General features: G+C 49.4%; 7 protein-coding genes across 7 annotated transcripts; 2 read left to right on the forward strand and 5 right to left on the reverse strand.

Annotated features, from left to right (window-relative positions):
* Positions 1-1,462: 1,462 nt before the first annotated feature.
* BDV37DRAFT_281314 (putative secretory component protein shr3) lies at positions 1,463-2,178 on the forward strand (the record flags this gene model as incomplete). Its single annotated transcript, XM_032086794.1, has 2 exons — positions 1,463-1,508; positions 1,586-2,178. The coding sequence occupies 2 exons, from the start codon at positions 1,463-1,465 to the stop codon at positions 2,176-2,178; spliced, it is 639 nt and encodes a 212-aa protein (XP_031943391.1).
* Positions 2,179-2,317: 139 nt separating this feature from the next.
* Positions 2,318-3,759, reverse strand: BDV37DRAFT_73600 (uncharacterized protein). Its single transcript, XM_032091143.1, has 2 exons — positions 2,837-3,759; positions 2,318-2,774 (listed from the first exon to the last, which is right to left on the reverse strand). Exons 1-2 carry the CDS (start codon positions 3,582-3,584, stop codon positions 2,458-2,460), a joined length of 1,065 nt encoding a protein of 354 aa, XP_031943392.1. The 5' UTR covers positions 3,585-3,759; the 3' UTR covers positions 2,318-2,457.
* A 1,817-nt stretch (positions 3,760-5,576) lies between these two features.
* On the reverse strand, positions 5,577-6,112 carry BDV37DRAFT_73586 (uncharacterized protein). The gene has a single exon (XM_032091141.1). It carries the CDS (start codon positions 5,924-5,926, stop codon positions 5,642-5,644), a length of 285 nt encoding a protein of 94 aa, XP_031943393.1. The 5' UTR covers positions 5,927-6,112; the 3' UTR covers positions 5,577-5,641.
* A 1,517-nt stretch (positions 6,113-7,629) lies between these two features.
* BDV37DRAFT_73594 (uncharacterized protein) lies at positions 7,630-8,587 on the reverse strand. The gene has a single exon (XM_032091142.1). The coding sequence runs from the start codon at positions 8,499-8,501 to the stop codon at positions 7,827-7,829; it is 675 nt and encodes a 224-aa protein (XP_031943394.1). The 5' UTR covers positions 8,502-8,587; the 3' UTR covers positions 7,630-7,826.
* Positions 8,588-12,175: 3,588 nt separating this feature from the next.
* On the reverse strand, positions 12,176-12,784 carry BDV37DRAFT_243962 (uncharacterized protein; the record flags this gene model as incomplete). Its single annotated transcript, XM_032081483.1, has 1 exon — positions 12,176-12,784. The coding sequence occupies exon 1, from the start codon at positions 12,451-12,453 to the stop codon at positions 12,178-12,180; it is 276 nt and encodes a 91-aa protein (XP_031943395.1). The 5' UTR covers positions 12,454-12,784.
* Positions 12,785-14,660: 1,876 nt separating this feature from the next.
* Positions 14,661-15,730, reverse strand: BDV37DRAFT_243964 (uncharacterized protein). Its single transcript, XM_032081484.1, has one exon. The coding sequence runs from the start codon at positions 15,462-15,464 to the stop codon at positions 15,150-15,152; it is 315 nt and encodes a 104-aa protein (XP_031943396.1). The 5' UTR covers positions 15,465-15,730; the 3' UTR covers positions 14,661-15,149.
* Positions 15,731-15,816: 86 nt separating this feature from the next.
* BDV37DRAFT_243965 (uncharacterized protein) lies at positions 15,817-16,351 on the forward strand. The gene has a single exon (XM_032081485.1). It carries the CDS (start codon positions 16,048-16,050, stop codon positions 16,294-16,296), a length of 249 nt encoding a protein of 82 aa, XP_031943397.1. The 5' UTR covers positions 15,817-16,047; the 3' UTR covers positions 16,297-16,351.
* Positions 16,352-18,181: the final 1,830 nt, after the last annotated feature.

An 18,181-nucleotide genomic window follows, 5' to 3' on the forward strand; every position in this document is an offset into this window, starting at 1 on the left:
TCGAATATATCCACCGATGACGAGTCTCAGGAATCTTGACCGCTCTTGGTAGAACAAGAGCCATTGCAGTGAAGATGTCCAACCTGCCTTGGTATACTTTGGAAATGCTACAGCTATCAAGAGCCTAACTTGGTTGATTCTTTGGGGCTCGGACATGACTGTGCTTGGCAGAGGTCAGGTTGACCGTGCCACGGCGGCCAAGTGGAAGGTAGCTGTGGAGGTACACCACCCTGACGTCTACGGTTGGCCTCCTAAAAATACCAGGCTTTCCGACGCGTGGCTAGTTGCAAAAAGAGGTTCTTCTGAGATATTCGATTGAGAACGGGGGAATACATGTGTGCCTCAACATCATCGCCAGTTTCACGAACGTGCATATCTACACTAGAAGTTCTCAAGGCCGTCTGTGAAGGGGAAAAGCGAAGTTACACCAACTCTTTTAAGGCCAAGTTAGAGAGCTAGGCAACTAGCTATGGGAGGTTATATTTCCCGATACCTGCTGTCTGACACAATCCCGACAGTCTTGCATCTTATGCTGGTGATGTTCCTGTTCCATCGATCGAGAATTTGTCTGCACTGCAGAGGGATTGGGGAGACAGTTGCTATTTCGACTTAAAATTGATATAGCACTTGCTTGATAATGTAGTCTCGTGTAGAATCTCAAAATGCTGATTTCCTTGTTTGAGGGTCTAAGTATATACCTTTATTTGCATACTCTTTCTTCTATTTTAAAGCCGTTCATGGCGTAAGTTTTATTTTAAACCCATCCGCAGCATTATCCAGCAATCTATATATACAAGTCCCCCACTGCTATACGGTGGTATATGACGAGAGGGTTGACTGAAACCCGGTGCCTGGGGATTATTAAGTCGTAGATTGGCTTCGGGTTTATATAGACTGTTCAGACAAGACATACACCGTACTTTGTGTCAGATAATGGTATCAGGATTCCAATTACCTTTGTAAAATAAATTAAAAAAAAAGAAACAAACTCACAACAATCCCCAGTCCACATAAGCTTAACCCCATAATTTCTAAATCCCTCACAGTGTAACTCAGAACTCAATTACCGAACTTCACATAAACCGAGGCAACCAAACTGAAGAAAACAGAAGAGTATACCATACACAGTAGAACGGCCCAATCACCTGACAACGAATATCAATCAAACCTCGATAAACTAGGCAACATAACTAACCTAATCATAACGAACTAATTACGCCTCTTACCAAATCAAACCCCCTCGAATCGCAATCCCTTTGATAACCGATAAGCCGGAGAGGGATTTAATTGTTGGGAACCCATTCTTCTTGGCAACCGCAACGGCATTAAATTAGCGACCACCGCTTCTTCCTCGTATACGGGAATACCACCCTCAATCTTACCCTCCTTTCACTTTCTCTCAATCCCCCACCAGGAACAAACCAGAAAGAAAGAAACTAAAAGGAGAAAAAAAAGAGGCAAAATGGCCTTCCGCACCGGGTCCTTCGCGACCTTCCTGATCGTCTGCCGTACGTTCTCCCCAATAAATAACCCCAATAACCCTGGAGGGTATGGAGGCAACCCGAACTAACTGAACGCAACACAGCAACGGCCTTCTTCCTCGGAATCATCTTCTCGCTCCTCCCCTACGACTACCCGATCCTATGGTCCAACCACCCGACACCGCCGACACACTATGACTACTTCGAAGCGCACCTGCGCTTCCTGCACGCCTCGCCGCCGCTGATCCCGCGCATTCTGCACATCGTGATCTTCCTGGGCCTGCTGGGGCTGATCCTCAAGCTGTACAAGCCCTCCGAGTCCAACATGCTCTTCGACGGCGCGTCGCTGGTGCTGTACATGTGCGGCATCACGGTGTACATCGCCAACATCGTCAAGGGGCTGCGGCTGGTCAGCGCGGGCAAGTACGGGGAGGACCTCGCCAGTAACGACGAGGACAAGGGCCAGATCCTGGGCCGCGAGGATTCGCTCAAGGTGCTCGCGGCGAGTAATACTATCCTGGCGTTGGTGTTGATCGGCGTGTTGGTTTTGCAGGCCGGGCAGTGGTATGCGGAGCGGAAGGATGCGCAGGAGGTCGAGGATATGCAGGGGAAGAAGGGGGCTGCTGCTTCTGGGGAGGAGGCGGAGGGGGTTAGTTCGGGGGTGAAGGCCAAGGGGGCGGCTAAGAAGAGGAATTGATTGAGTTCTGTTGGGTGTGGTGGGTGAGGTGGTGGTAGTAGTGATGGTGGTTATGGATGGCTAGGGTGTGTGAGAGTAGTGGTTCTTTTACTTTCCGGGTTTATAGGGAGGTATGTGTGGCTTGGGAAGCTGGTTGATATTTTGGTCATTGTAAAAGTGCTCGCATAGTAGTTCTACTCGACTACTATCTGTCTATGTACACATACTGTCTCGTTTCACGATCGTCACGCTGTAGGGGAATCATAAGAGAATGAAAGAGCCAACGAAAACATAATTGCACTACATCACCCGCTCCGGCGCAAAGGAAAACGGACTCCGCGGGAGGTCGGGCGACCGCGGACTCAGCGCCTTGGCGAAGAGGTCCTCGCCCGAGTCGGCGCTGGACGTGCGCGCGATCGTGCTCATCGACGCGAAGCCGTTGCTGTTCTCGTCGCGGCTCTGCTGCGCCTGGATCGACTCCGGCGGGTAATGCGCCACCGTCCGGACGGGTTCCGGCGCGTCGGACCTGGGCGTCGGCTGCTGGATCGTATGGAAAGAGGTGAAGGACGACACGGCGACGTCGGGGGACATGGGGGAGAGTAGATGATTTGTGGCCGCTGTCGTTCCTGGCTGTGTTAGTGGAAATGTACTCGTGCATGGAGATAGGATGGCAACCCACCATCCGACTTGGGAGAGAGCTCGCGCTGGCCCGTCTGTAGCCGCAGGCCCTTGAGCTTTTCTCCCAGTTTGCCTCCGGTACTGGGTGAGACGGGCGTGGTCGGGCCCATGGGGTAGCGCGGGTCAGCAATACTCTGAACCGAGTTCCTCTGCGAGTCGGCAGTCGATCCGACTCCGAAATTCGTCTCGATCCATTCCTTCTCCTGCAGCGCCATGTGCAGGGCGATCCCCTCCGCGTTGGTGAGACATTCCTCCCGGATCTCCTTGTCCAGCGACTGCAATCGTTTCTTCCCCCAGATTGTGTGCAGGACGCCCTTCTTGCCGGCGGACCGCCCGTCCGCGCCCAATTCGGGCGGGAAGATGGCTGGCAGGGGGTTCAGCTGCAGGGAGTGTTTTTTGGCAGCCGACTCCGCGGTCGGGGGTTCATACGATAAGGTGACGACCGGCGGGATGGTGACATGCGGTGGGAGGAGGAAGTATACGCGACGGGTGTGGTCGTTGGTTCGTTCGTCAGCGGGCAGCACAGCCTGCTTGCCTTCCCAGGAGACATGCCAGGCGCCGCCAGCGGAGGATCGGGTCAAATCATCGTCCTCCCACTCAATCATCAAGATCTTGGTGCCCTCATTGGCCTTTCCGGCCTCGAATTCGAAGCGAGCTAACGCCGTGATGGAGAGGCTGCCCGTCGGGACGCGGGGCGTCTCGAGGGCGGCAAACTCGCTGTCGGGGGTGAACGGCGGCGCTTGAGCCATGGTGTAATAGGAGCGAAATCACAGGGGACCGGTGAAAAGAAAAGCAAAAAGGGAAGTAGGTTGCCGAATCAGGAATAACACAAACTCGATTTGCAGGATGACGCTCAGACTGGCTAACAGCCGGGCTGCGAAGATGGACGAGACATCGGAGGAGGAGGAAGTGGTTTGGAGGGACGAACAATGGGCGGGAAACGCTGGTGGATCACGGGATGGACGTCGGGTTTTAGCGCCACGGTAATTTTCCCTTGCAGTGCAAAGAGTCTTATTGTTGCTGCTATTATTCGTCCTTCCAGGGAGGAATGGAGGAGAAAACCTCGTCTTAGTTGAGGGGCTGACGATCGTGGGTTCTAATTATAGTTTTATAGTCTCTTGGCACGGCGGCAGCACGACATCATTGTTGGCTTGTTTGTTGTCTACGCGCAGCCGGCATATCCGCTCTTCTATCCAGAGCATCCCTTGTACTTGGAGTACCATCTTGGACACACTCACCATGATCGGTCCGGTTCTAGCCAGGAAATGAAAACAGATCATATCCATCCAACAAGAAACATGTAACGGAGAGGCCCGTCTATTCGTCTCATGTCAGCAATGTCCGCATCATAGACCGTCACGGGGCGATGAACCCACCACATCAGCTTCCGTCCATACCCGTCCACGTCATGACCTGCGGCTTGAGAATATGCCTTGAGAAAACAGGATAGAGGTCTTCCACCCCTAGATATCCACCTCCTGTGACATCTTGTCCGGAAACCCCTTCGATCGAATTCGTCACGGTAAAACCCACCTACAGGTATGATACCGTATCGTACAAAAGACCAGAATCTCCATTCACGATGATCCAACGTGGAGTCCAAGAAGCATATCACACAAAGTGAGCGGCAATCCGTGGGGAGAATGCAACCATAGTCCGGGCCAAGAATGTGATGCGATCCAGAGTCAACCCCGTCCTGCAGGGGAAGTGCTTAATTTAGCATCGGCCGGGACCATCCACGCCATATCAGTCTGGGGATCTGATACAGGAGAAACAATGACACGATCTCATTGGTATGTCCGCAAGAGTTCACGGAGAGGGGAACGAATTCATCTGCAGTGGATGTGGGAATGATGCACCCCTTATCACAAGTGCTGGCTTGATATAGCCGCCGTGATATCGAGTTGAAGCACTTGATGAAGATGGTGAACCGGGAGATCTCCACCTAGGGGCTATTTGGCGTCAACCGGTACTATTCATAGAATTAGCATGCTGACTTAGGGCTTGGAGAAAACAAACGATATGCAGGAGAACTGACCATTGCCTGGTTTCTACCATCGTCACCCGGCACTAGCCACGGAGGGGTTTGGTTGGGGGTGCCAGTCAGTTGGACCTTTTCAGGACAGTTCGATGATATTGACTTTGGTAGGCTGGGCGCAAAGTTTGAAGCTTGCACAAGACGCAATCACCCCCATTGGCCTTATGATTCCATACGGACGGGCTACGCGCATTCCAATAATCACATCTTCATCCTCATGGCCATCCGCACAGGATACATTTATTGTATATAGCATCCATCAAAACCGTATCCAAATATAGCCCCTTGCGATGGGCGTTACCAAAAATATCCACCCTGGTCTACACCCACCACTAACACCCCCGGCCCTCCAGAAAACGAATCGCCCAAAATAACTTCCTTAGTCTGTGATGAAAATAGAAAGACTGCAGGGAATACACGCCCTAGTGCTGCCGGCATGTACAGGGGGTGTCTACCCCTCCCCCTCCTACGCATGGCCTTCCCCTCTTCCCCTCGGTCCCTTCGTCTTGGACATTGGTCGGTCGCCGTCTGGTCGACCTTCATCACAGTCGAGGGGCATTCACATCTCGGTATTGGCTGACCAGGATGCAGTGACTCCCCGGTCAAAATTCATCACAGCGATCTGGACTAAACAGTAGCGCCGGATTGGTTGCTTATTCCAGTGGATAGAATCCTTCCATGGACGGTCGACGCGCGACGATCCCTATCGCCAGTTTCGATAGTTGATATCACGGCGGCAATGCAGGGTTAATTGTGTGATGATGCACCTCATTGGACGGCGGTAACCGACCACATAAGCAAGTGCGATATTCTCATACATTCTATTGGTTGGGACAATTCTGAAGGATCCAACAAGTGGGATCGCAATTGAAAAAAGCAAAAAGCAAAAAGAAAAAAGAAAAAAGAAAAGAAAGTCAAGGGACAGAGAGACCGTCCCAACATGCCGATGACAAAAATAGGAGCGTAGCGCCGACTTGCAGGTTGTTCGCCGTTCGTCACATTTCCCACGTCATCCGTCGTCCCCACACATTCTCCTGCCCCGCTGCCAATCATCAACCGTTGGCGGACCGTCGGAGGGGAACGTCTCCATTCTCGCCCAAAAACAGTCTAGCGCCGGCGCTTACCTGCAGGTGTCGCTGATTGGCTCTGATCGGACCTTTGTGGTCAACACTCAGCAAGCGCCGGTTCTCTCCAGGCATTGCCTTTGCCTTTGCCTTCCCTCAATGGTTGGAATCAACGGATTGCGGGCTAGAGATGGAAAATGATGGGCAAAAGTCAAAATGGAATGTCGTGTAGCCCCTCCGTCTTTGTTCTCTGTGAAGTTGGTACTCCGGTGTTGTTGGGACTTGAGTACGATAGGCACCGTGAGTGTCCAACATGTAGACGGTCATACAAGTTACCTGCGGCATGATTGCGGCGCAATCTCTACAGTGTAATCGGATGAAACATCTGCTTTGAGAAGTCTTCCATGGACCAGGATCCTGAAGCCACCGTCTTCGAGCCACCCGCCGAAGAATGTAGCCCCCCTACCTGTGCATTCTGCAGAACACATGAAACGTCCAGCGCGTCTTCTCTACCAATCAGGGCGGATAGACGGCCGGGGACGATCACGCTTGGCTTCGCGGTCGCCGATTGTGGAGAGACTCCAAAGGTTGGGTAGACTGCTGATTTGCAGGGGCGAAACATAATCAGCCACCAGAGGGTGCTTGGGATGAAGTCAACCGGCGGTTAGTTCCAGCTTCCCAGCAAGCAGAGTTTACGGGGAGTGATAGAGTAGGCTTCCTGAATCCTTTCATCACGGCTGAGTAGGGCTGGCGCTGTATCGTGTAAATTACATTCCGGTAATATTACACCTGCTGTATTCCACCAATACGCCCTGGACAGACGATACCGTCGAACAGAAACAACTTTGAACTACTGTCGAACCAACGTCCACTCCAACCTTCTTGACCTCCTAGCTGGTTTTCATCACACTCGAATTGGTGTGCCACTGGCCTTCGGTGGGTCTGCGCTGTATTAAGTCCCCAAGCTGCCGATTAATCCTTGACCAGGGAAGCCATGGTGCATCGAGTTGGGCAACAACACGGAGAAATTCGTCCATTGCGTCGGGTGGTAGGGTAGAAACACGATAGGATGCAAGTCAGCGCGCCTGTTTCGCTGATATCGCTTCCGATTGTTTCTTTTGGCGGCTTCCCAGCACCCTCAGCCGCATGTCCCTCCGGAAGGGAAGCCCAATCGCCGCCGTTACCAGATTCCCGGGTCTCGCTGGCGTGCTTTGCTCGATCCTACCCAAGGATCTCGCCATGGGACTGGCTGCGGTAGAGCTAAACAAGTGGAAGGATGCCAGTAGTTATCGGTGCTAGACTAACACGTGTGACCACCACAGACGAGAATGAACCCGAGCGGGGCATCTGGTAAACCTATACGGCCTCATATTGGATCCGGTCTGGCGGGTCGACACTCCAACGCCAATATATCGGTATCGGGATGCCATTTGAGCTCGGGCCTTCAAATTCAATTCAGTACAAGTCATCAGGTCAAAGCGGGTTTCGCCCTATGATAAACCGTCTGGCGGATATGGTTGTTCTTGGACATTCGTATGAACATCCGGTTATGCTCAACACAATTCAAAATGCATTAGGGGAGCTTCGAAGGAACTTCATGTTTGCCTAGCAGACCAAGGCCAAAGACAGTTTGTAATCGCATAATTCATGATATCATTTACATTCCCGAGGGCAAGAAGGACAAGGCATTGGCAGCCACCAGGGCAACATGTCGATTTTCTAAGGACATAGTAGAGAAGACCCCGCATTGCAAAAAGATCAAGGAAATCAAATTAATCATCGCTAAGCCTAAGTAAAAGCAGCTTCCTCAACACCAAACGCCGAAAGCCTGCGCTAGTGCACCTGACCGTTTCCAAAATAAACTTTCATGAGACCGGACATTAGAATTTCTAAGGCTCATTAGAGTCCTCACGCTTTCTCCGCTTTCCCTTCGGAGGGTCCTCGAGCTGTGTTCGTTTGAAGGTGATGGTATGAGTAATGACATGCCGCACGCTGAATCTGCCACTGGGAAGGGCGCTGTGCGGACCGTCCCAATAACGCATTCTCCAGTCCGACGGAGACGCAGAGTAAGGTGAATAGAGGGTGTGTGCACTCCTGGGAGCCTCAGTAATCGGTGAATACCTGGGAGGCGGCGGGATACGTAAAGCCCGCAGGCTCCTCGGGTCTCTTCGCACTGGAGGTGCTGTGTACGGGGTGGGTGGTGGCAGTGAAGCGGCGGCGGATCTAGACGATTCACCATTGAAGCTGAAGGTGCCGCTGACTGCACTGGTTGGGCGTGATGCGGGCTGGGACGTTGGAGAATTTGATGTGGTGGAGCGGCCTTCCCTCAGGGTGTGGATCTTGGAAAAGTCAGGCTCCCCCGTGATGGGGGATAAGATCGGCTGAAACTTCTTGAGAAACTCTGTGTAGGCCGCGGGAGGTGTGATAGGTGTCGAGAGTGGTTCATCCCCCCTTCCGTTGCCTGCTGAAAGGCTGGAAGATCCTGAGTCTTCCTGGAGCTCGGATGGAAAGACCATAGTCCGGGGGGTCTGCAATGGGTGGAGAGTTGGTTTGATAGAAGGCATCTTGGGCGAAAAAAGATCGACAGTTCAAGAAAGCACCAAGATATCCAGACAAGTGAATGAATGAGCAAGGTCGACTTGAGCACAGAAGAAAAATAAAACCAAGTAACGGATGACAATGTCGACCACGCGCCTGACCTTTACACGTGCGTGGAAGTAGACAGTATAGTAGGAGTCATGCAATGGAGCAGACCATAAGAGTCAGACCACAGAGCGAGAGGGTTGGGCCGTTGTGACAGACGTTCTTGAACGAGAAGATATTAAGGAAGCCTCTTTTCTTGACCTCTCGCTGGTCCTCAGTAAAAGAAAGAGAGAAAATCAGGACGCGGAGTGAGATTTATGTTATAAAGTTGAGTTGCAAGGCAGGCGGGCGCTGCAATACAGGTAATAACGTTCACGTCGGTATCGATACAATACCGATGGCGGTAATCTTTCACCACAAGGGTCAGTGTCACGCCTTAGGCCGCAAAGGGGTTAGTGCATCGCTCTCCCCCCAAAGTGCGCGGCTGCAGTCAAGCAGTCAAGCAACAACAAGAGCAACAGCAGCTGAGCACTTCACGAATCAGAGCAGAGACTCACCCAATGGTAGGATTGGTGGCAATTCTTGGCCAGAATCAACAGTGCCGCAGTGAAGGTGCAGAGACAACGACCGTTACGGTCAAAGCAAAGGCTTGATCTTCAACTCTACTCCGATTCACGAAGCTCAGGGAGCTTGACAGCCAGAAGAAGGGAACAATGATCGGTAATGTTTGAACCTGGAAGTGGTTTTCTATCTTTCTCTGTCGTCCTCCTTATACCTTGGCCGACTAGTGATTGCGCTTTCTGCTCCTCAATCCAACATAGTATACCCAACAACCAACAACTTACAAGAATCCTCTGGCGCCGTTTCTGCATCAAATCCCACATTGAGCACGAATCGCCACATGAGGACTACTTTATCACCATGGGCGACAATTAATTATACTTCCTCAAATCGCCAATTTTCGGGTAATTGTCCCTTTTGGTTCGCTCGACGTTAACGCGGACCACAACACTAGAGGTTAGCGGCGGCTCGCCTTCGAAACGCAACCTTGACAAAGTCATCGCCCAAGTGGACTGCATCATGATTTACCCTCACTGCATACTTAGTCAAGCTGTTAGACCCTCGATACACTGTTTATGCTAGCTTTATTGCCTGAAGGAGTGGGCTGGCGGTTACGACCCGTGTTAGCGCTTCCATGACTTTTTTATGTAGCACACATGGTTGCCCCAGAGGATGTTGGAGCTTGCCCACCATACACTAACACAGGATATCTTTCAACGCCGAAGCTACAGCAGTTCTCCACTGATCCAACGGGAGTGGACTCTAGTGGGTTGCTTGGCGCTTTCTACCGTGTCACACCAACTCTTGCAGAAACCTTGTAATTCGGCGATACTACTTATTGATCTAGACTTTGTGATCACCTCTACCCATCTATCCTCCTCAGCTATGGCGGTTAGAGGATTAGACTTGACGCCGTGAATTCCAACATCGCGAGTTTATCCATGTCTAGTTAACAGGTAGTCACCTTCATATGCAAGCTGACCAACCTTCCACGGACAGCATCCGTGCTACCACTGCGCTTTGCATCGCTACTGGTACTAGCGCATTCTTCCAACACTTTTATTTGGCGCGTTGACCTTTCCTAGCCATCTGGCAGACGCTTCCCTGTCACCCGTGTGCGAAGCAAGGGGGGAAGGCCGGCAATATGTTGACTAAACCAGGCCATGTAGTCCAATGGGTGTGGACCATGACCTCCTCCAAGGCCATTCTAGACGGTAGTACATGCAGTAGTTGTTGATGGAGGGACTTGTAAACTTCTCATGACCAATTCTCCCCCAATAAAACGATGGCCTAAATCTGTAGTTGGTTCTTCTTGACCTGTTGCGTTGCTTCCAACATCTCCATCGACTACTGCTGTATGTCTCCAGACGCGGCCAAGCATTGGTAATGAATTCCCCCTCCTTCCCCACCAGGTGCATACCCCTCCATTCCATCTTTTCTCTATTTTCCTTGGTAGGTTCTTTTCCCGTCCTTTTGGCTGTCTTCATTGAACCATTTCTTGCTTTATTCCCTTTCAAAGACTTGAGAAATCCAACCATTCCTCAGGTGGCTTGATTGCAGTAGACAAAGCTCAGCAGACTTGATATCGTGAATGAGCGCGGCCATGAATGATATTTCAGGTTCAGTTAATCAAGTAACCCAGGAATATTGCAGTCTATGCCATGTAGTGAAATAATGAGTAGACTATATCACCTGCTCTTTGCTTCAAGATCTCGCATCCCGCCCCGATCCTTCTTCTTTCTAACATACTCGAGCACCCTCAGTCTTGGTAAAGGATCTATGTCTGTCCGCTTAGCCACTGTGCCTCAAATGGTATCTTAGGTCGTCTTACGACTGCCTCTTAGAGAACAGATGGCCTACGGATACAATGAGCCTCGTTAAAACCATGCGCAGGGTTATCAAGTAACCGCGACTCGAGTACTATTACGGCCGTTCGGACCCTAGACCGTTTCCTTCTAGCTCAGATCGGGTATAGGTATTTTAAGTGAGTGATCCGATGGAAACTAACTTGAATAACACTGCCGTCATTTTTGTCTAAATATGCATATTATCTGTGGATATAACGGTACCAACTCAGAGATTGGCTGATACTCGACTGTAGACATCTGTGCCCCCGTACGACTTGTAAGGCACCTCTCGGCCGCGATAACCGCTTGTACGTGGAATACGTTGGCCATGAGCAATCCCAATTTTGAAGCACTATTGGGCACAAGTAAGTTACCATGCACTTCTTTTAATCGGCTTCTTATTAAATCTGAACAGCTCTTAGGTTCCGGTCAGGCCTGGGTGCTCTGAACTGGCGTTGGGCCGGTCTTCCACCAGCGAGGAGCTGGCCTATCGCCGTCAGTTCTATATGACTAGTAGGAACAACGCGTCGTTGGCTGTGAGTGGTTTCTTATATAAGGTACTCGATTCCATGGCTAACCGCCAGCGTTGTCTCAGGAGCCCATTAGGGACGGAGTATGGAAAGGCTCTTACATGCCTACATACTGATACTATCAAGCCCCCAAGGCGGCTCTCTTCGTGAAGTGGACACCGTGATCAGGTACAAGGAGCCTTGGCAGTATCTCTATTGAACATTCGAAATTCAGATCTGGTCAAAAACCAGTGTTCACGTTTCCTCTCTAGGAAGCAGGCCTACTCGCCTACATGGGTAAGTTGTACCACTCACCATCTGTATACGCTAATCTGTAACTGTTGATTAGCCATGGTATCCTTGGGAGTCTAATGATCAAGACAACGATGCTACCGCCTTTTCAGCATGGTTATTCGACCTTCTTAGCGGGCCTAATCTGGATCAATAACAGGAAGTTATTCTATGCTTGATCCGCTGGTCTTCGAATACCAGATGCATGATAAATGGGTACACCTTCCCGAAGAGGGCTGGAAGCTGACAACCCGTGCGAACAATATCAGAAGAAGACATGCAGATATGCAAAATGCATAGTGCCTCCTTTCTCAATTGCAATGAATGTTCGATCAGAAAGGGGTTCACCAAAGCCGGCGGTCGAGCAATTGGGGTAGGGGAAATAGGGTACCTCGCTCGTCTTCTCACTACAATCGCTTGGCTATAGGGACATCTATTCGAGAGGCACTTTATTGTGAGTTTATAAATCTAAAATTGACAAGCGTTATGATGGACGAGAGCAAAGGGCTTCTGAAAACTAACGTTTCAACTGTTCCAGACGCCCTGAACAAAAATGCCATTACCCCCAACCTCCATCCTGCAACAGCCTGTACGAGCAGGTGAAATATAAAGGCTAGAATTTTCTCGGGGATGCTATTACGAGATGTCCCATTTGCTTGCAGAACAAAGTTCGAAAACATCCTCCATAAGGCCCACTGCAGCCAACTATTCCGTTTCCGAGCCATTCCACACAGCCACGATGGATCTCATGTAATATTTTATCCATACTTCTCCAGCATCTAAAGATGGCAGAAGAGTTTATCTCAGCACCGGATCCAAAGCCTAAATCTTGGTCTGCTGCATTTCCGCGAGCTTATAATACCTCCGTCTGCTAGTCACAAACAGTCGACAATGGAGATCAGGAAGGGCAACTCAACCTCCCGAATACTCCTATTACATACGATCAAGCCTGGTTAAAGTATTATGTCCGAGGGATTTCTGCTTTGGGTACGATGTTCATGCTGAACTTTTGCATATCCCCAGACTGATGAATAGCCAGAGCGAACTATCCAAGCCATCGAAACAATGATGCGTCATGGAATGATATAGCAGAAGTCATGGACGTCTATGATACTTTCGAAGCGCCAATGGAGCTCCGATATATGAAGGTGTCGAGGAGCTTCGCAGGAGGGCTGTAGACCTCACAGTCTGGTGAGGTCGACCTGGCCACCCACGGCCGTCACAGCAATTGACCTAACGACTTTACAAGTATACTTGGAAGCTGAAGATGTGTCAAGATTTATTAAGAATAATTATCCAAAAAGCCAGGAATGGACACAACTGTGTCGAAGACAATCTTGCGACTAAAGAAGCATTGCTTTGATGTCCACGGCCGCATTCGAGGAACATGAGTAGTATAGAGGACGTCATGCACAATTCACAAACAGAGAGAGGAATGCCAGGGCAAATTAGGGACCGAGAGTAAATGAGCGAGGACATTGGTGTAAGGGTGAAGGATTTCGTGCTCATCATTGACATACACAGAGACATGTCCGTTTCAGATAGTGTGACTGGCTTTGAACTGCTGCTACGCACATGTGTCATCACACCTGCACAAGGACTCAAAAGGCTTGTCAGCACAGTGTTCTACGCCGTCAACTTGAAACTCTAAGGCGCTCCGAATGTCAGAAACATACACCAGCCGTAAATAAAAGGATTCGATATCGTGAGATTCAAACAGTCCCGATGATTTTTGATCCGGAGTAGCAGATCTGCACCAACAATGCCAACCGGTTTGGAAGCAACATGCTCTTTATTAATATCGAAGGTAGTCAGACCCAGTAAGGGCACACTCTCTTGGCAACAATATGCATATCATCTACGTCTTGAACCTCCATGTGGAGCTACCCCGGGTTGAGGGAGTCACCCCTTGCGATATTGTGATACTCACGCCCTATGATTTATAGTCATTTTGGGGTTCTTTCGGTATGTTTCGAAGTCGGAGCAGTTTTAGAGACTGGTGCTTTGTAGTGGCATCTAACAACTCGTCCAAAGAGACTACAGATTGTTGAAAAGGGTATAGGCTACCCAAACAACAACGTAGCCAGGGACGCTTTCTGCCAAGGATATTCACATATCTACGGTGTCTTCACTGGCTCCAACACATATATGAACCTGTCGAGAAGCTTGTCAGAGGGACTGCTGATATCACAGTCTGGTATAAGGTTGATCTTATACCATACACAGTCCGCATCATTTCTTAGAGTTCAGCAGTAGGGCTCACCCACAGACGAAACAGAATTTAGTTCTATGAACCAATATTCTTGAATACACCGGCAGTGATGTTCTTGAATTTTTCTTGCTTGACGGCAATCTCCGCAGCTTCACTATATGTTCACGACAGACAGAATCGCTTGCGTCACTGCGGTAGAGAAATCCATACTGCTGAGGAGCAATCCTCGCTACTCTGCGAGTCTCTAGCAGGACCGGCTCTACCGACCTGGTGGAGATTAATCCTTTACCACGACTCGAAATATTCGGCCGTACCGAAATACCCATGTGTCATCAACCCTGAAAGATGCTGGGGTTGGCCCGAACAGAGTTCCGCGAGTACATTGAACTTATTACTTTACAACCGGTCGATCCCGCTATTTACTACAACAAGGAAATCGGCAACGGACTGACGGTGCTTGAGACATGGTTTCTCCGACAGTCGAATAGGGATGTACTCAAAGGTATGTACTAAAAGGTATGGATCTGGAGTCGTGGACAGTTAGTCGTGCTACCGAACATGGCGTCGACACTGCCAACAGAAGGATGTCCCGTATGAACGTTGCTTGCGTTGTTTTATTGAGCTTTCTTGAGATTTGTGTTGCCGACGTACACTGTGTCTGGCATACTATATCAATACCACCATTCTGGATCTACTCGATTTGACTGTCAAAGTCCAACTATACTGACGAAGAATGGAACGCCGACCGGTCTTCGGTACTTCGAGATATGGGTCGAAAGTACCACCCGATCCGTCTATCGACGGAGACATGCACAGCAGTACGCGTCCTCGACGCCGTCCGAGATCTTGACTGGGCGGTCGACCACACAATGGAGCATTAATTCATGAATTCAGCTGCACTGGCAACTACGTCACTGCCCAGGAATTATTTAATAGTGTTAAGGGAGATATACTTGCGACCAGTGGTCTTGTACCTTAGGGCTAGATTTGTCACTGGACGATTCGGTTCATTACTACCGTCTTAACAACCCTAACCCAACCGTGTGCGATACAATGATTGCGACCCAGTATAAAATCATCTTGTCTTACTGCTATCTATCACAGAATCATTGGAGTCAAACTATACTATTTGCATCTTAAAGCTGAACACAACTGAGCGTAACAGATCCATCCGCCATCTTGACCGCCGAAATTTAGAATTTTCTGATGCTATTCCATGGACTTCAAAGGGAAGCGAGGGAGAGCCGCGTCATACAATTTTGCTTGCTTTGTGGTATTTGAGTATGTTAGCGTCGGATGACGAACAATGGGGTTTACCATAATATCCCTCCACAAGGGACATGCGAATGGCTTGCATTTGTGTCTGCTCGAGCTCAGGCCAGATGTGTGGTACGAGCCACGTTCCTGGGGCTTCGAGGCACAAAAGAACTGGTTCAATAACACCGAATTCCAACAGGAAGACCGCGAAGTAGCATGTGGTATGCTGCGCAGCAGAACAAAGAATGGGTGCAGAATGAGAGCCATGCGTCGTTCCGCCTCTTTGAAACTCTGGCAGCCATTTTGAAATGAAGTTCAAGCCTTATCTCAAGGGCTGTATCCTAGCCGACTCAGTAGGGCTTGGTACGACCTGCCCTCTCTGAAAGCCTGGCTCAGACGTCTTGTAGTAATTGGTCCCAGCCCTGGGTCCAAGACCTGATGTCTGTTGATTACCTCGAGAATGGTTCACCTCGTCTATTGCTTTACGATCACATCATATCCCTCTATGAATCAGTTTAGCCGTGGTATCGTTTGATGGATAGCTTTGAAATGAGATCAAACCATCTTTGCTATAATTTACATACAGGCAGAGTACTACGGCGTTTTCTGTCATTGGGACTGCTGTTAATCCTCCAATAGAGGAACCTGACAGCCGAACTCGCGGTCAAATATCAAGCTGTAACAATCCCAGGCTTACCCCCGTTTCCCGTCTCGAAGCTCGGGCCCAGTATGCGAGAGTTATCTTGTGAATCGTGCTGTTCGTCTTCCACCCAGACAGGAGTGCTTGGAGTGGGCCAACCCGGCAGTAGTACTGCCATGGATCGTTCCAAGCTCAACTGACTAGACGATCATGCTTCAGAACAACATACAGGCCTGCAGCTCGCTATCAGTTGACAATCAACCCCTAGTGCCATACAAAAGAGGCGATGCAGCTGGGCAAGCCATGCTGTCGTTGCGTCGTTTCCCCCACCTGGACCGGCAATGGCCGCACAATGTCTCTGTTCGGTCGCTCCTGTGGAAATTGTGTGTGGGCAAAGCGAGGGTCCGCCTGCAAACATTCCATTGCGTTCAAAAAGGACTCGAAAGGGGAGATCGTTAGGGAGAGGTCAACTTGTCTGGGGAGCGACGGCAACATAGAAAACATCCTCGGACGTCTGGGCATCAGATGGATTAGGTTGGCCCGAGACAAACACGAATCTGTATGATAACTGGGTCCTGCTGGCAATCTTTTATGCCACGGTCGAGGAAAGATTTGTGAAGTGGCTGACGGTAATGTGCGCAAGTCCTGCACCAGCCGCAGTATGTTTCAGTGTCTATAGTAAATCATCGTCTTAAGGTATGGAATGCTACTAACACGTCTTTCTTCCTACAGGACTCGTCCGCCGTCTGCCAATGTTACCTCCGGGGGCATCGGGCAGAAGTGCAATAACTACGGATCAGTTCAGCTACTCAGCTGCTATACTTCCAGACTATTTGATTACAAAGATAACACAGGAAACTCGAAGGCATCCGCTAGAAATTCGGAGGTATCATATCAGCAGAGAAGCTTTGTTAAGAAGCTCGTGTGAAAATACTCTGCATCACAGATCATGTATCATACTTTCACCCACAGCGGCTTTTGGCTCTAATGTCGCAAATTGGAAACAGCAGTTATATACTAATCCTCCATCTGGTTTTGATCAATATCGTTCTTACAAGGATGGTTCCATCAAGAAATAAAGAAAAACGATTTTCTGGCAAAGTCAAGGATGGTAGCGATAATTCTACGCATGGTCGAAACAAGAGAAATGGGATTGTTGTAGTTTAACGAAAGACCTTGGAGGAAACAGCATATCAGTGGATGTACCGCTGGTACGCTTCAGAAAGAAGATATCTCTTCCAATTATCAGGAGATATTTCTTTTTCCAGCTACTTTTATACGCTTTCAACCAGGCACGGTCTGAAGCCATGGTAGTATTTCTGTGTCATTGCACTTGCCGACTTGAAGCAATGAAAGATGTGGCTGGAAGACCTTTATTTAAAAGAGAGAGAACACAAATGGGCACCGGCAAAATTATGCACAAGAGATGATCAACTGCACCATTGAAAGAATTAAAATGTCGGTGATGTGATGATCGACTCTAGCGGTAAGAACTACATCTCCTATCTCTTCCTGAAATCCTTTTCAGCTCTACTTACTACCGATCTTCTGATTCTCGCACCAAAGTTTAATACAGAAGATGGCATACAATACTTATACACACTGAATACTATTTGCTGGGTGCTGACTTCAGTGAAACTAGTGTTATCTTACCATGACTTCCCGCCGACGATCATCTTTCTCCCTTAGGGCTTTCGCGTGTATGAATCCTCATAGGATCGTGGTTATCCTACAGAGTGCGAACATAATGCATGGATACCCTTACAGTTTATAAGGATTGACTATCCGGTGATGAAGCTCACTGAGCAGTTTACTACCGCTCTGTTCTTGCTATATGGCCGAATGGGAGAATATACAGTCACTTTCAAAATGACGAATGACGCATTGCCCGAGACTGAAAGGGACTGGCAAGCTACGAGGCCATCAATACTATATTGTCGATTCTTGGTCTCTTGACACGATGACAGAGGTCAACCCTTTGATGAGAAAGAAGCGTCGGTGTTAGTGTAGAAGGCTCAATCTGTGTTGTTGATGATGCATCAAACACACTTCTGTCTACGCTGAGATTCGAGTGCCAGCAGAACATTGTAATAGCTTCCATACACGAGTCTGAGGACGTATATTGCGACTTGGGGCGTTTTTGCAGTATTCCAGCACTCCTATTCTTTCTCAATAGATCAAAGGATCGGTGGAATTGAGAGATGCTGTACCGAAAATGGACTATCCTCTCTGGCTTTTGCTTTGACATTCCTGATAACGCCTTGGACAAGGCTAAAGTTTCCCTACTAATCATTCGAAATGGGCAACGCCGGGCACTTGCTCTTAAAACCCATGGACCACCATG

The sequence above is a fragment of the Aspergillus pseudonomiae genome, assembly GCF_009193645.1.
Source record: "Aspergillus pseudonomiae strain CBS 119388 unplaced genomic scaffold BDV37scaffold_19, whole genome shotgun sequence".
In the NCBI taxonomy this organism is placed as follows: Eukaryota; Fungi; Ascomycota; class Eurotiomycetes; order Eurotiales; family Aspergillaceae; genus Aspergillus; species Aspergillus pseudonomiae.

Excerpts from the sequence above, each read along its gene's own strand:
- BDV37DRAFT_73586 (XM_032091141.1), bottom strand. The coding sequence starts at position 5,926 with ATGATTGGCAGCGGGGCAGGAGAATGTGTGGGGACGACGGATGACGTG.
- BDV37DRAFT_73600 (XM_032091143.1), bottom strand. The coding sequence starts at position 3,584 with ATGGCTCAAGCGCCGCCGTTCACCCCCGACAGCGAGTTTGCCGCCCTC. Across the intron at positions 2,775-2,836 it reads GCTCTCTCCCAAGTCGGATG|CGGCCACAAATCATCTACTC; the intron begins GTGGGTTGCCAT and ends CAGGAACGACAG.
- BDV37DRAFT_243965 (XM_032081485.1), top strand. The coding sequence starts at position 16,048 with ATGCTTCAGAACAACATACAGGCCTGCAGCTCGCTATCAGTTGACAAT.
- BDV37DRAFT_243964 (XM_032081484.1), bottom strand. The coding sequence starts at position 15,464 with ATGGCTCTCATTCTGCACCCATTCTTTGTTCTGCTGCGCAGCATACCA.
- BDV37DRAFT_73594 (XM_032091142.1), bottom strand. The coding sequence starts at position 8,501 with ATGCCTTCTATCAAACCAACTCTCCACCCATTGCAGACCCCCCGGACT.